The sequence below is a fragment of the Siphateles boraxobius genome, unplaced genomic scaffold, assembly GCF_051911475.1.
Source record: "Siphateles boraxobius isolate OS27281-9 unplaced genomic scaffold, OSU_SipBor_1 86, whole genome shotgun sequence".
Classification (NCBI taxonomy): Eukaryota; Metazoa; Chordata; class Actinopteri; order Cypriniformes; family Leuciscidae; genus Siphateles; species Siphateles boraxobius.
The window spans coordinates 5,294,030-5,309,364 of NW_027509215.1; the positions used below are offsets into that span (position 1 = coordinate 5,294,030).

Consider the following 15,335-nt stretch of genomic DNA (forward strand, 5'->3'; position numbering starts at 1 on the left):
ATGGCAAAAAAGCAAAGAAAAAGAAGAAAAGAAAATTGTGTAGCCTATTGGTCTTTTAATTGTCTTGACTTAACCAATTTAATAACAATTCACTTGTCAGGAAATTAGCAAGAATTGCACAAATATGTAGATAAAGTAACTTAGCCTCCTCTTAGCTGGAATATAGCCTCCTCTTTGTTTTCTTTTACTGAAGGCCTAAGCCATGTGGGTAAACTTGCAAACAGCTTTTTACAGGAAGAAGAGTCAGTGTTGTTCCACTCAATGTTAATGGCTGTTGAAATATGTCTAGTTTGATTGAGTTTCATGTGAGACCAAAATTCATAGGGTTCAAATCTGGACTCTGACCAGGTCAAAACATGAGCCTGATGGACTTGTTCTCAAGACATTTCTTGGTTGTCTATGCAATCTGGGAGAAGCATTGTCTTGTTGAAAAATAACATCTGATCATTCCTCTTTAGATAACAACTTTTCATTTGTGGGAAGCAAGCGATTCTGCAATGTTCTCCTGTACACCAAAACAGTAAATTACTTTTTACAGTAAAGCATCTCACCAATACCAGCAGCCAGGGGTGCCGTTAGCAATTCTAGGCCCCCACCGCATCCATTCCATTAATAATATTGATTTCTGGGGGCCCCAAAAGTGCGTGGGCCCTTAGAATCGTCCTAACTTTCACCCCTGCCAACAGCTGAAAAGACTGAAAATTGAAAATGACACACTTCTTCCATGCTTCACTTATTATATTTCTCAGCAGATGTTCGAAGACACCGCTCTGGAGCATTACCATACAACTCGTGTTTTCATTGTGATGCATCACTCCACACACAACTTCCCAAATTCTATAAAAACTTTCGGTCTTTAATGTTTTTCTGAGACAGCAGTGGCTTTAGCACATTTTCTTAAATTTAGCCAATTTCCTGACCAATAATTGCAGTTAAAACCATATAGGGCCTATATGGTATATATGTATAGCTGATATATGTAGGGTAGGCTATTGGTTTATTTTTTATTAACCTATTTTAGCATAGGCTACATGTTTACCACACAATTTATAACTAGGTACTTCCTTGAGTTGTGTTCTTAAATAAATGCAATTTACAAAGCAAAGCAAAAGTAATTTCTTTGATCCTTGTAATCATTAGTTTCAAAACACATAATACAAAAAATGTATTTGTATGCTATTATATGCATTTAAGATATAATTTCTTTTTGTCTGCAAATCAAGGAAACAGCTTAATATTAAATCATGATTGATTATTTAATCAGTTAACATCATAATTCTCTCTCTTCCTCTGGAAACATATCACTCTAACCCTAATATGTTATCATCTTTATCTGAAACCAGCACTAACAGACAAATGTTTTGTCAGTCAGGCAAATTTTTTTTGAGAAACGGCACATATAATATTGTACTTTAAAGTATACATACCCCGTAATATGTACTGTCCCCAAAACAGTCAAAACAAAAAGGAAACAATCTCTATTTCCTCTTAATTGTAATTGTGATCCTCTTTGCCTTCCATACAAGCGATGACTTATGCACATACTATATTACTAATTCCTTTTTTATCATTTATGTTGCCTGATAATTGCCTGTAAATTCACATATCCTTTTCAACCTTTTTTTCTGTCCTTCAGTGAACATATTTCAACACATTTATAAATCATTTTCCGTCAGTCATCATTTGTCAGTAAAAAAAAAAAGATCATTAGTAAGTTGTGTGTGATTCATTTGAGACAGATAAAAAAAATCATAATTTTAAATCAGCTTTCACATTCATTTTAAATGCTCTTGTTGTGTGATATGCATTAGCTCACCAAAGCCGCATGCATTATACATGTAAATTAGTAGTAAAATGCTATTTAAGATGAAGTATTACACCACAGGGCATGTTCACTTCCCAAAAGCATTTCACATCAACTATGATCTGTACTTATACTGTACCATACTTACAGGCTAACAGGAAGATTTCTGAAAAGTACCATAGCTATGTTGTTAGCAAGGATGTGGTCACAGGCAAAACCTCTGAAAACAGAAGTGCTTAGCTTTTTGGAGGAAAGTATCAACCTGGTAAGTCACTCCATGTTTAATTCAGAGATTCTTATTTAGTTTGTGTGTGTGTTCAGGTCATAACCTCTTTTCATGAAGTCAGTTTAGACATTACACAGAGGCTTAGTTTCAGTAAATGTATTCTCTCTTCCAGCAAGTTTTAAAAAAATGCTTGCCGGTTCATTGTAACAGTGTGTGGAAAAATATATTGTTAGTAATATAACTATTATGTAAGTTATTCATTATAGTGTACAGGTGGAACAAAACTAGCCTTCACTTCCTGCAAGGGACCGTTAGTAAAGGTGATTTTGTGCACCAGACATGATTTCGTGAGAGATCCAGCCCACATGTCTAAAAAGGGGAAAGTCTGTGGTTTATTGACATGCGCCTCAAGACTTAAATGTAGAAGCATATGCAATGTCAAAAAGGTTTAACGATTCAGAGACATCACATGCGTGAGAGAGGGAAGCTTAAAAATTCTATGGCTGCATTTCATAGATAATGCAGGAAGAGAAAAATACATCCGTCAGTTTTTCCTGCTAGGTCATGTTCAACGGATTTTGTTCTTGTGGTTTATTGCTTTGAAAAAATATTGGTGATCTTTGGCAGCAGAGGTACGTATCATACAACTACACGAATCTTTATGGGTGTTGTGAGATTAATGCAGGTTTTGTGTGTGCTTGTGTTTGCCAGCAAGTGTCCAAAATTGGGGGTATTTTGTAATTTCATTGTTACACATTCATCATTTCCTTTCCAATTTTTTCTAACGGTCATATTTTGTTTCTTAACAAAGATTTTCTTCATGAGTGTATATAGACCACTGAAAACGACCCCCATTTTCACTCACAAGAAATGATACTTTGAAGTCATCAGATAAGGTAAGAAAATACTAAGGAGCGGCAAAAATTATACGAAAAACAATTGAATGAATTGCACAAAACTGTCACTCATTATCTTTGCTCATGTTTTTTAATAGTAAATGAATATTAACATCTGTCTGTGAAGAAAATTTACATACATTGGTATTATATAAGTTTGTCAATCAATCAATGATACAATATTTACTATAATGATAAAAGTAAATATTAATATTAGGAGTTTTAATGCAGCAAAGTGCTTGTTGATTGCAGCAAGTTATATTTATTCATCTAAAGTACTAAATGAAACAAGTGTCCATGAGAGTCAGATCACAATTTTTATTTGCAAGAATTGTCATATCTGCCTCATTTTTTGGCAGCTGGTATGATGCAAAATAATTTTTTACAAATAAAATAAAGGGTTTATCATGTAATAAAAATGTATTATCAGCACATTGACATCAAGTTCTTTTTTTTAAATGAGTGGAAACTTGTTCAAAGTGAAAAGAAGAATAGAAACTTAGAGCCCTGTAAAATGTTTGATGTGTCCGAAACATCATTATAATGAGAAATACGGTACTTTCTAAATGCTGCTTCCTTCTGCCTGATCTAAAACCACAGATATTTTTAACAAAAATGTTTCGATTACAAAAAGCACACTTTTTATATAAACATTTAACTTTTATTTAGAAAATGTGCAGTTATGTGTTTGAGCAAAGCAGGTTTAAAAATACATTTTGCATTCACAACATTCCCTATTCAAAACACTGCAGAGTTGCTCTTTTTATTCTTTTTCTTTTTATTCTTTATTCTGAAATCTAAAATAGTTCATAAACAAATCAATATAAACTTTTTGCATCGACAAGTGAAAAAAGAAGGCATGACTAATGATTCTGCATGTGATTTATACATTTCAGCTGTGAAAGTTAGAAATTTCACAAAGACGTATGTGTTATTTTCCGTACCTCTCTATAGTTTCACTATGACGAACTGCTCAACTAAAGATGTGGACACTTTGACGCAGATTTTGGACCTGGTGATTTACGTGCCCGTCTTGGTGTTCGGCTTGGCGTTGAACATTGCGGCATTGGTGGTGTTCTGCTGGCTGCTCAGAAAATGGACAGAGTCCTCCATCTACATGACCAACCTGGCCCTGATGGACCTGCTGTTGCTGCTGCAGCTGCCCTTCAAAATGCATGCGGCATACCACGAGTGGGAAGAAGACAAGGTGTTCCTTTGCTCTTTCCTAGAAAGCCTTTACTTTGTGGCAATGTACGGCAGCATCTACACAATTGCATGCATAGCCATGGACCGATACATCGCCATAAACCACCCGTTTCGCGCCAAGCAGGTGCGTTCGAGAAAAAACGCCTTGATTGTTTGCGTTTTAATCTGGCTATTTGTTATGGCAGCGACTTCACCCATCTACACCTTCCGGGATAAGACTAAGGGTAATTTTACTTGTTTCCACGGGTTCTCTGACACTGGTTGGAGCACTGTAATAATTGTGTGCCTGGAGGTCTTTGGTTTCCTGTTGCCCGCCGCTGTACTGGTGGTTTGTTCCATTCAAAGCATCCGTACCCTCAAAGCCTCAAAAAGCAGCAACCCGAAGAGGCAAGCTGGTGTGAGAATCATCTACAGCAGCCTAGCAGCCTTCCTAGTGCCCTTCACCCCCTGTCACATAGCCATATTCCTGCAGTATCTGGTCCGTAATAACTTTATTGCAGACTGCAAACATCAAAAGAACATCGCCTTCTTCATACAAGTGTCGATGAACATTGCAAATGTGACCTGCTGCTTGGATGCGCTGTGTTACTATTTCATTGCGAAGGAAGTCCGATCCACCAAGGACACACTTAAACTGTCCATCAGAGCGAGAACCACCAGCAGCTCAGATGTTTGAGAAGTCAAATTCAGTTCATTAGTGTTTCAGAATGTGTTGAGGGCTTTCCAGCGGGAGTAAGAGACCTCTTGGACTGATTTTAATGGTCTTTGAGGTTTAATGCATTCATGGACGTAAACAGACAAATACTCATCTCATTCCAGTTAAAAAGATAGTAACTCCCCCCCAAAAAATAAACAATTTAATTCGAGAAAACACTTTTGCTGTTTGAGGAGCCACTTCACTTGGATATACGTGTAGAAAAGTCGATTGCAGGTTCCGTTTCATGCCGACTTTAAAAAAAAAAAAGATTTATTTTGAGAAATGTCTCTCAGTGTTTTTTAATCGATGCACAGAAATACCGCATTAAAAAAAAGTCATACAGGTTTGGAATGGCATGGGGGTAAATAAAGGACAATTTTCATTTTTGGGAGAACTATCCATTTCATTTTACCAAGTGTGCCAAATATGAGAAGAAACAAGAATAGAACAGAAACTTAACCCTGATCTTCAGAATTGCACAGTCCAAAATTTGGTATTTTGGCTGGATGGGAGTTCAAGATCAGGATCTCCCAAATCCATACGTGAAGACTTTAACCAATAAATGATTCTTTAGTCCTTGAACCACAGCCTCAAAACCCCACCCTCCATAGCCATGGCAACAAACCCACACACAGAATGATTGTTGAGATCATTTCTGATTGCATTTCCGCTCCCCTGACCCCTTTTTGCTGTTTTGGAGTCTAGGGCTGTAATTGTGATTTCTAGAGTGGTATGCAAAATGCGTACTGAATTTAATAAAGTGCTGCAGAGATGACATATTTTCTAGGCCAAACCCCTATACATGAGTTTTAGCACTCCTGTAGTCCTTAAGTCAATTGTTGTTGTTGTTTTTTTATGAGTTAATGCCTGAAATAACACCTCACTGTGTTTATATTCACACTCTTGCAAACTACCTCAAACTTTCAGGGAAAATGTGTTTAAATAAAGACTGAAAGAGTTGTCGGTTGCCGTTGAAATCATGCGACCTTGGTGTAGTTCGTTTATACGGTTAGCTTTGTACTTCTGTCAAGTGTGTTTAGGCTTCAAAATTCATACAAGTTGTGTTTATTTGTGAAGATAATCATGATGAACAAAACATGTAAGAATCATAAACCTTTGTTGGTTACAGAGCTTATTTTCTGCAATAATCCAAAAGCCAAATGAAAAACCCTATTTGTTTTTTTCAAGGGAAATAAGGCGATGCTCCAATGAATTTTATTTGAATTCTAAATGAAATTGTTTCTGTCCATTTGCGATGTGATCAGGATTTTTCACCAAAGATTCTGTATTTTTCTTTATCTAACAGCTCACTGTCAACATGAAAAACTTGAGGTGTTCCTGCTCACACGCGATGGTCGTCTGGCAAACCATCTTGAAACCTTCACAATGACTCATAAACGTTTCTGATGCAACAGTGGCAATGGCATTACACATTTCCGAATTATCTCTTTTGTTCTGTAATTTGCTGCCTAAATCAGAAGATACAAACATTTGTGTAGACTTGTCTCACAAGAATTAACAAGAACTTCATTAGTGTTGTGTTAGTGTAAAACAGGTTTCGATTGGGCAAGAGTTTTGTCATTGAATTCCAATAGTTGTGGGCAAGTGTGTGTGGGCACAGAGCATGTGCCAATAGTTTCACCTAGTCAGATGGTGAGTGTCTTGTAAACACAGCTGAATTATAGATATGACAAGATAAATTAAGTGTGGCAGAGCGCAGGTGAAAACATGTATGTGCAACCTTACGCCAAGATCACACATACTCCGTTTGCAGAGGATTTTATTTTCAGCGTTTTATTTAGGTGCTTATGGAATAATTGTTCTTACAAAATTTGCATTAAAAAGGACCAAAAACTTTAGAAAACACATGTGGACGTACAATGATATTTTTTTAGAAATGGAAAATATATGCATTTTCTGGCCTAAAATGCTCTCACTATGGAGCCTTGACAGCATGTGGCCAGTGGCCTAACACGTGCTAATGTCTCCTTCACTTCCTTGTACCCAAAAATTTCAAGCACACGGCAAATAAATGTAATTTTATTGGCTGAAAGGGATATCATTAGAGATTACTAACATTTTTGCATCCTTTATAAATGACGATGTCACATAGAAGGTTACAACGTTTGTGATTTTAAGTATCTTTTGCAGGCCATTTGCTTGAGCAACTTAATATGAATAAATTTAAACAATGTATTATTCAATTTATTTTCTTCTATATTATAGTGTGTTTGAATGTGAATATGTCAATGAATGATTGTATAACTGTACTGTGTACAAAAATAATCATATTGATTGCTGAACAAACTTTTGGATTTAAAATTAAAATAATGAATAAATGTTGTGTTTGTGGAATACAGCCGCAATCAGTTGATCACTGCAAACGCATCAAATGTGAAAGCACAATGAGCTGGTGCTGCTTCTGCACCGCATACGTGAGCACTTCAAACGGAGTATGTTTGAACCTAAGTCAGATAGACGTACATGATAAACGGTTATGAACACATGCACAAACATGTTATTCTTTCAGGTTAATCAGAATAAAGCATTATTCTGCAAAATTCTGCACAAGCATAGAGTAAGATATAGGGGGAAAATACCTAACTGTGTTTTGAAACCAACAGGAAAAGCCTGGAGATCACAAAAACACCAGCTTGTGGTTACACCAGGACATGCTGCTTATGTTGTTGTTGTTGTTTAGTGCTACTGCCAGCTACTAAAATTAACCCTGATAGTCAGTCACAATTTAAAAAAAAATTGATAATGATAAAGAGAAAAATAACACTGGAGTCCTTGATGAAGCCATATATCAAACTGAACTACTGAAGTCTGTGTGTATGTCATTGTTTGGCATCCACTGTGTTTCTTTTGTCTTTTTTAAACGGTTGCTCATAGTACATCCTTGACCACATGCTCTCGATGCACTTGAACCTATTTTACTGCTCGGCTTGCCTTCTATTTGGGGACAAAACTAGGAGAATGAGAAGATTCAAAGGGACATTTTTTGGACAGTTGTGGAAGGTTTATGTGAATTATTGTGCTATATTTTAATAAAATTTTGTTAAATATTTTAGTTATTCTCATAATGCTTTGCCATGTGTTTGTAGCCTGTGCTAGTTCCTCATTTTTATGGTATACGTTTTCTTCCTTCTATGACCAGCAGATGGTGCTGGAATAACATTATATCTGAACCAAAAAAAATTAACAAAATAAAAATACAGTAATTTAGAAAGTACAGAGGACAGGTAAAGTAATGGTAATTTTAAAAAATATATATGTTTTTAAAAACTAATATATATATAGTCCTATTATGAACATCTTAGTTCTTAATTTTATTTAAATATTAAAAGTAACCAAAATTTGATCTAATATAGCATAATGTTTATTGCAAAATCAAAAACATCTCCAGAAGTAAATTATTATTATTTTACAAAACCCTATAATTAAACTAATTAAAACAACCACAGCAGGCAACAAGTTGATAAATTCTGTTAAATTTTAATTTACCGAATTATTCATTTGTTTTCTGACAGAAAAACATGGAACGCATTAGTCAAGTCAAGTCAAGTCACCTTTATTTATATAGCGCTTTTTACAATACAGATTGTATCAAAGCAGCTTCACAGTGATAACATGAAAATAATATAACAGAGTTTGTTTCTAAAAGAAAATTGAGTCAACGTCCACCTTAAGCAAGGCAGATCAATAATATTATTGAATATTAAATGTCCCCAACTAAGCAAGCCAAAAGCCAAGGCAACAGTGGCAAGGAACCAAAACTCCATCAGGTGACAGAATGGAGAAAAAAACCTTGGGAGAAACCAGACTCAGTCGGAGGGCCAGTTCTCCTCTGGCCAACGAAGGAACAGTGCATGATTTATGATTCGGGCAGCATTACAAGGCAGATTGGATCGGAACATTTAGAATATTTATCCATTTCCATCTTTTGGAAGTCCAAGTAATCACGCCGGTTTTGAGACGAGTTGTTGAGGATCAGTGCCGTCCACCATAGAGGGTCCATATCGCCGGTGTTGAGTCGTCTCTTCACAGGCTTTGTGATTGGGGTATCTGAAGTCTCCGTGAAAGGCTGGATACAAACTGGAGCTGACGAACGCCGTTTTTCTCGGGACTCGCGTTCCGAGATAACAGCAGAAAAGCAAAAAGGGAAAATAAGCGTGCTCTTCATAATGATTTCAGATGTGGAGCATTACCGCTCCACATTTTGATTGACAGCGTCACAACTCACTAGTGACCGTGTTTACTCCTTTGCTTTCAACCATTGATAGGATTTTAAAAACGGCTGTTGTAGCCTGTTAAATATACACTCACCTAAAGGATTATTAGGAACACCATACCAATACTGTGTTTGACCCCCTTTCGCCTAGCCTAGAAATCTAGACGCACCCTAGCGGCAGCAAAAATTATTTTGCCGCAAAGTGTTTTGCCGCTAACATCCTGATGTAGGTCTGGCATGCCAGGCTACCTTTCGCCTTCAGAACTGCCTTAATTCTACGTGCCATTGATTCAACAGGGTGCTGAAAGCATTCTTTAGAAATGTTGGCCCATATTGATAGGATAGCATCTTGCAGTTGATGGAGATTTGTGGGATGCACATCCAGGGCACAAAGCTCCCGTTCCACCACATCCCAAAGATGCTTGGGTTGAGATCTGGGTAGGGTTGCACGAGCCGTTCGTAAGATCTTTCTTAAATTGGAACGTAAAGTCCACACTATAGAGGCTTAGTAACTACTAGCTAGTTTGTAACTAACACTGTAGCCTACTATATTCCGTTGCACCATTTGTTCGTAAAGCAGAACGTAGCCTAGCTAGTAGGTCGTAAGCTCTCCGTAAAGTAATGCGTAGTCGCATATTAATGAAGTTTAGCCTCGATGAACCAGTAGCAGCCTTCAAATACGTGAGCAGAAGTTGTGTTGAATTGCCGTGAATATCAGTTTATCCTTCATTCTAACAACTTTTACCTCAGGTTACTAACGGTAAAAATAAGTTTCCATGAAATACGATAGGCCTACTTGATCATAACTTAAGTGTTTTTATATGTAAATAACATTCAGAAACTGTATTTGAAATTAAATAAGCATCAATAAATAAATATTGATACAAAAAACATAAGATATTAGTACGTTTATGGATTATGACTGATATTTGACATGCACAACATGGACTGATGCACACAGCGGCGCTGTTTAGGACGGGTTGGCGTTGAGCCGCTAACAAAGTTATCTTTTCACATAATGTTCTCTCTCTCTTAAAATGTAAGCGAGTGTAAATTTCAGCATTATCATGTCTAAAGAATTTTAGCCTGTCAGGTAAAAGAAGAGCTTATTGATGCAGTTTAGTCTGTCTAATATTTTATTCCAACCGTTACTCCTGATCGGAGGCTGCCGTAAATATTTAGTTGGAACGTAGAGTTAAGTTTAAACTAAGTTTAATGGTGCAACGTAAAAATATTTAGTAGTTCGTAAGTTGTAACTTAGTTCCCATGTACGTCAAAACTAGGCGAAGTTGTAACTTACGCACAGCTGGTGCAACCGGCCCCTGGTGACTGTGGGGGCCATTTTAGTACACTGAACTCATTGTCACGTTCAAGAAACCAATTTGAAATGATTCGAGCTTTGTGACATGGTGCATTATCCTGCTGGAAGTAGCCATCAGAGGATGGGTACATGGTGGCCATAAAGGGATGGACATGGTCAGAAACAATGCTCAGGTAGGCCGTGGCATTTAAACGATGCCCAATTGGCACTAAGGGGCCTAAAGTGTGCCAAGAAAACATCCTCCACACCATTACATCACCACCAACAGCCTGCACAGTGTTGGCAAATTCTGACTTTACCATCTGAATGTCTCAACAGAAATCGAGACTCATCAGACCAGGCAACATTTTTCCAGTCTTCAACTGTCCAATTTTGGTGAGCTCTTGCAAATTGTAGCCTCTTCTTTCCTATTGTAGTGGAGATGAGTGGTACCCGGTGGGGTCTTCTGCTGTTGTAGCCTATCAGCCTCAAGGTTGTGCGTGTTGTGGCTTCACAAATGCTTTGCTGCATACCTCGGTTGTAACGAGGTTATTTCAGTCAAAGTTGCTCTTCTATCAGCTTGAATCAGTCGGCCCATTCTCCTCTGACCTCTAGCATCAACAAGGCATTTTCGCCCACAGGACTGCCGTATACTGGATGTTTTTCCCTTTTCACACAATTCTTTGTAAACCCTAGAAATGGTTGTGCGTGAAAATCCCAGTAACTGAGCAGATTGTGAAATACTCAGGCTATGTTTACACGGAAACGATCTGAAGAGAAAACGCAAAAGTGGCGTTGCGTTATCACTTTTTATTCTGCGTTTAGACGAGCGTTATCGGGGGGAAATCCGCGTGCATATGATGACGCAAAAGTGTGTGAAATTCGATGTAGTATGCACTCCAGGCGGCTAGGTCGCAATGTGAAGCACTGCGACACAACAACACAAATATCTGAGAATATTTTTTATACAACTGCTGAAAAGACTCTTGTACGTTTATCAGAGCTGCTATGGCAACTTGAAGGTCCGACGTATGGAAATAATCCGACATATTGGGGTTATTTTCCTGTAATGGCGTATGCCTGTGACGTAAACACGTACGCGACGAGAGCCACAGTGAGCAGATTTGCGTTTTTACTGTTCAGATGGGAACGCGACGGTGGATTGTTTTTAAGATTTCCACTCTGGAGGGTGGTTTCACTTTTTTGCGTTTTTAAGCCTCCAAAACGCTGTCGCCGTGTAAACGAAAGGCACATCCGATAAAATATTTTTACGTTTTCACCCAGAATCGTTCTCGTGTAAACAGGGCCTAAGACCGGCCCGTCTGGCACCAACAACCATGCCACACTCAAAATTGCTTAAATCACCTTTCTTTCCCATTCTGACATTCAGTTTGGAGTTCAGGGGATTGTCTTGACCAGGACCACACCCCTAAATGCATTGACGCAACTGCCATGTGATTGGTTGATTAGATAATTGCATTAATGAGAAATTGAACAGGTGTTCCTAATAATCCTTTAGGTGAGTGTATGTGAAAAACAACGTCGCAAAAATAATGAATAAAATACTTTCTTAGAAAGGCAAAAGAACGCACACACGTTTTCTTAATATGATAATTAAAAACCAACAGACTGATATGCGACTTGCCGTAAGTTACAACGCAAAGCGGGACGGGTGGTCACCCTGTCGGTTTGTGTGTTGTAATGTACGTTGTTGACGAACGTTTTCCACTTTTAAATGTCATTTCTAGTGAGAAATTACTATTGTAGTAATTAAATATTCGCCTAGTTTTTAGAAAAGCTCTCTCTGTTTTGCTGTAGATCATTAACCCGTTACGCTGCCCCAGAAGTCTGTCCGAAATCAGTTTAGTAAGATATCATGGGCAGTGAGGAAACAAGTCAGCTAAAATACATTTGAAGTTTCTTCGAATGTAAGTAAATACCCTCTTCTTATAGCGTTGTTTTCGTTCTTCGTCTTAAAATATCTCGTCACTGTTTTACAGAGGTGTAAAGTCCAGGTTCAGAAAGTAAAAGTCCACCTGGATTTGCTAATTAGCACAGTTTTTCAGCCAGGAGATATAACTAATTAGTGAAATCAGCTAGCTGAGTGCATGGGTGGAATAAACATATGGCAGGACTTTTACTTTCTAACCCCTGGATTTTACACCGGAGAAACAGCTCCAAACTATTCAGTGCGCATTTCCTAATGATGCTCGACATACCTGTGCAACAGTGACCTCTATGTGGCGCCACGACAACACAATTTTTCTGATGTGCAAAACCTTTCTGCTATTATAAGACAAACATCTCTGGTAGTTAACATTTCAAGTAGTGGCAGCAGTACTGAAATGTGACATGCAATAAATTTAAAACAATTAAAAAACTACGATATTATGTATAATAACATTTTCTAATTTATTCTTTATATCTATCTATCTATCTATCTATCTATCTATCTATCTATCTATCCATCCATCCATCCATCCATCCATCCATCCATCCATCCATCCATCCATCCATCCATCCATCCATCCATCCATCCATCCATCCATCCATCCATCCATCCATCCATCCATCTCTAAAATGTGTGTGTGTGTGTGTGTGTGAGTGTGTGTTGTGTTTTGCAGTGTTTTCCTGTTTGCATTGAGCCACTTTCACCCACAACACTTTCAAAAAGCTCTCGCATTTGTGCTTGAGTTGCTTAATTGACCTTTACATAATTGTCTATTGTGGTTAGGCAAAGCAGTTAGTTGTTTTTCTCTGCTCTGAAAGCAGATGTAAGATTGTGAGACTTTAGCCTATGACTTTACAAATTATTTGTACATACAATATTATCATGTACTGTTGTTGGTGTGTATTGTATGTTCTGTACATGGCATTACAGCTAAACAACATACAAAAACACTTCAGGTCTGAATAAAATAGTTCACATTCATGGTGGCCATGCTGACTTTAAGGGTTGTTTTGTTGCCATCAGTTTACCATGTGTGTGATTACACTAATACCATGAGCTGTTATCTGCAACACAATCACTGCTGTGACATGCAGAGATGTTTAACTTTTGCTTGAAAGGGGTAGTTTTTGAATGATCTAAAAATTGCATGTACATGCTGAATGTTTATATCAGTTTCTTAAATGTGTTTTTGAGTCCAAAAGCTGTGGTAAACAAGAGCATCCTTTAAAGTTTGCATCCTACACAACCTAATTTCAACAGTTTGCGTTTGACCACACGTCAGAACACCCCCCCCCCCCCCAAAAAAAAAGTGTCATTTTTTTTCAATTTATGCATGTAAATGCAATTCGCATGCTGACGCCTCCTACAGTTTCCTGTTGCTACCAAGTGGAACTTAAAAAAAAAGGTACAGAGCCGTTGCACATTTCAGCACAGCACTTCTCTTAAATCCGCTCGTCTTTTTGGAAAATGCTACAAAACGATACAGATTGTAATACAACACATTTTAGATATGCACTTTTCACTTCCACCTACAGCATTGTGCTGCTGCTCGGTTTTCCTCTGAACTCTGTGTCTCTTTGGATACTGCTATGTCGAAATGGCTTGAAGAAATCCGTTCCAGTGATCTACATGGCCAACCTGGCCTTATCGGACCTTCTTTTCACGCTCTCTCTGCCCTTTCGGATCTTGTACTTTGCCACAGGGCGATGGACGCTGGGAAATGCCTTATGCACGATTTCAGGCACCCTCTTTGCCATCAACATCTATTCAAGCTCCTTGTTCATCACGCTGATCAGTGTGGACCGGATGCTGGCCGTGGTGTATCCCATAAGATCTCGGCTGTTCCGGACGGCACCGGTGGCCTGGGCGCTGAGTGTGACCGTGTGGCTGATCATTGCTGGATTGGCAGTGCCAACTGCCATGAACCACCCCCAAAATGAGGACAAAGCCTGTAACGTTACACGTTGTTTTGAAAAATACACAAAAGACGAATGGAAAAAAGGCTTCATCATCCTCTGCTGTACGACTTTTTTCGGTATTTTAGTACCTTTCGGCATCATTCTGGGCTGTACGGTGGCAGTCGTGAGGCAGTTGAGAGGATACAGTATGACTTCCTCGTGCAACACCGAGCTGAGCAAAAGCAAGATTGTCAATATCTTTCTATCCAACTTGCTCATCTATGCTATTTGTTTTATCCCCTTTCACATTGCTTTCATCCTCTTAGGCCTGAGCAGACTTCAAATATTGCCTGAAGACAAATCTTTTAGTTTTTACTTTGACCTGCAAACCGTGACCATGTGCATGGCGAGCACCAACAGCTGTCTGGACCCCTTGATCTACTACTTCAGCTCAAAGAGAATAAAAGGTAGGAGCAGATGCGATTCTTCGTCCAAAAGCATCGGCCTCGGCCTGGTCCAGAGCATGAGTTGGACAGGACAGTGATCAACAAACGATCACAATAACGTGTGTTGTCGAAGTAAACAAGAGGAAATGATTAGGCAAAAAGGCCAAGCCTAAAACCAAAAGCTGACTCACACAAGAGTATGTTGCACATCTCCGCTCATGTGGATCGCGTGAAAAGATGCAAATCTGATTAGTTCTCTTTGGCCGTCCTAAAGCTTGGTGGGTGAAAAGGGAAGAAAACGCTGAAGTGGTTCTCTTACAGGAATCAGTGCCTGACAATCTGACATACTTTTTTGTCACAATGTGACATACAATTTTTTTTTTTTGAAAACTTGCGTACATGTAGCAAATCATCAACAAAGCTGTATACTTGCTCATCACTGAGAGCCAAAGGTTGTGCGAATTTTGCTGTGGTTTCCTTTTTTTACCGCATTACCTGCTTTTTGTTTTCTACCAGCATTATCATTTGAGACTTTTTAGTTTGTCTTTTGTATAATTATTCTGTGTCCTATTTAAACAAGACTGCATTGAGGTTTTTGTGTTGACGCATGTATATACTTTTACTTTTGTGTCATGTATTATGTTAGCAGAAATAAACCGAACATACTTCTGCAAGTT

General features: G+C 38.2%; 2 protein-coding genes across 2 annotated transcripts; both read left to right on the forward strand.

Moving 5' to 3' along the window:
- Window positions 1-2,446: 2,446 nt before the first annotated feature.
- Window positions 2,447-7,184, forward strand: LOC143731119 (G-protein coupled receptor 55). The gene is made up of 3 exons (XM_077221775.1): window positions 2,447-2,662; window positions 2,842-2,926; window positions 3,881-7,184. Exon 3 carries the CDS (start codon window positions 3,888-3,890, stop codon window positions 4,806-4,808), a length of 921 nt encoding a protein of 306 aa, XP_077077890.1. The 5' UTR covers window positions 2,447-2,662; window positions 2,842-2,926; window positions 3,881-3,887; the 3' UTR covers window positions 4,809-7,184.
- Window positions 7,185-13,715: 6,531 nt separating this feature from the next.
- On the forward strand, window positions 13,716-14,894 carry lpar5a (lysophosphatidic acid receptor 5a). The gene has a single exon (XM_077222398.1). The coding sequence runs from the start codon at window positions 13,782-13,784 to the stop codon at window positions 14,754-14,756; it is 975 nt and encodes a 324-aa protein (XP_077078513.1). The 5' UTR covers window positions 13,716-13,781; the 3' UTR covers window positions 14,757-14,894.
- Window positions 14,895-15,335: the final 441 nt, after the last annotated feature.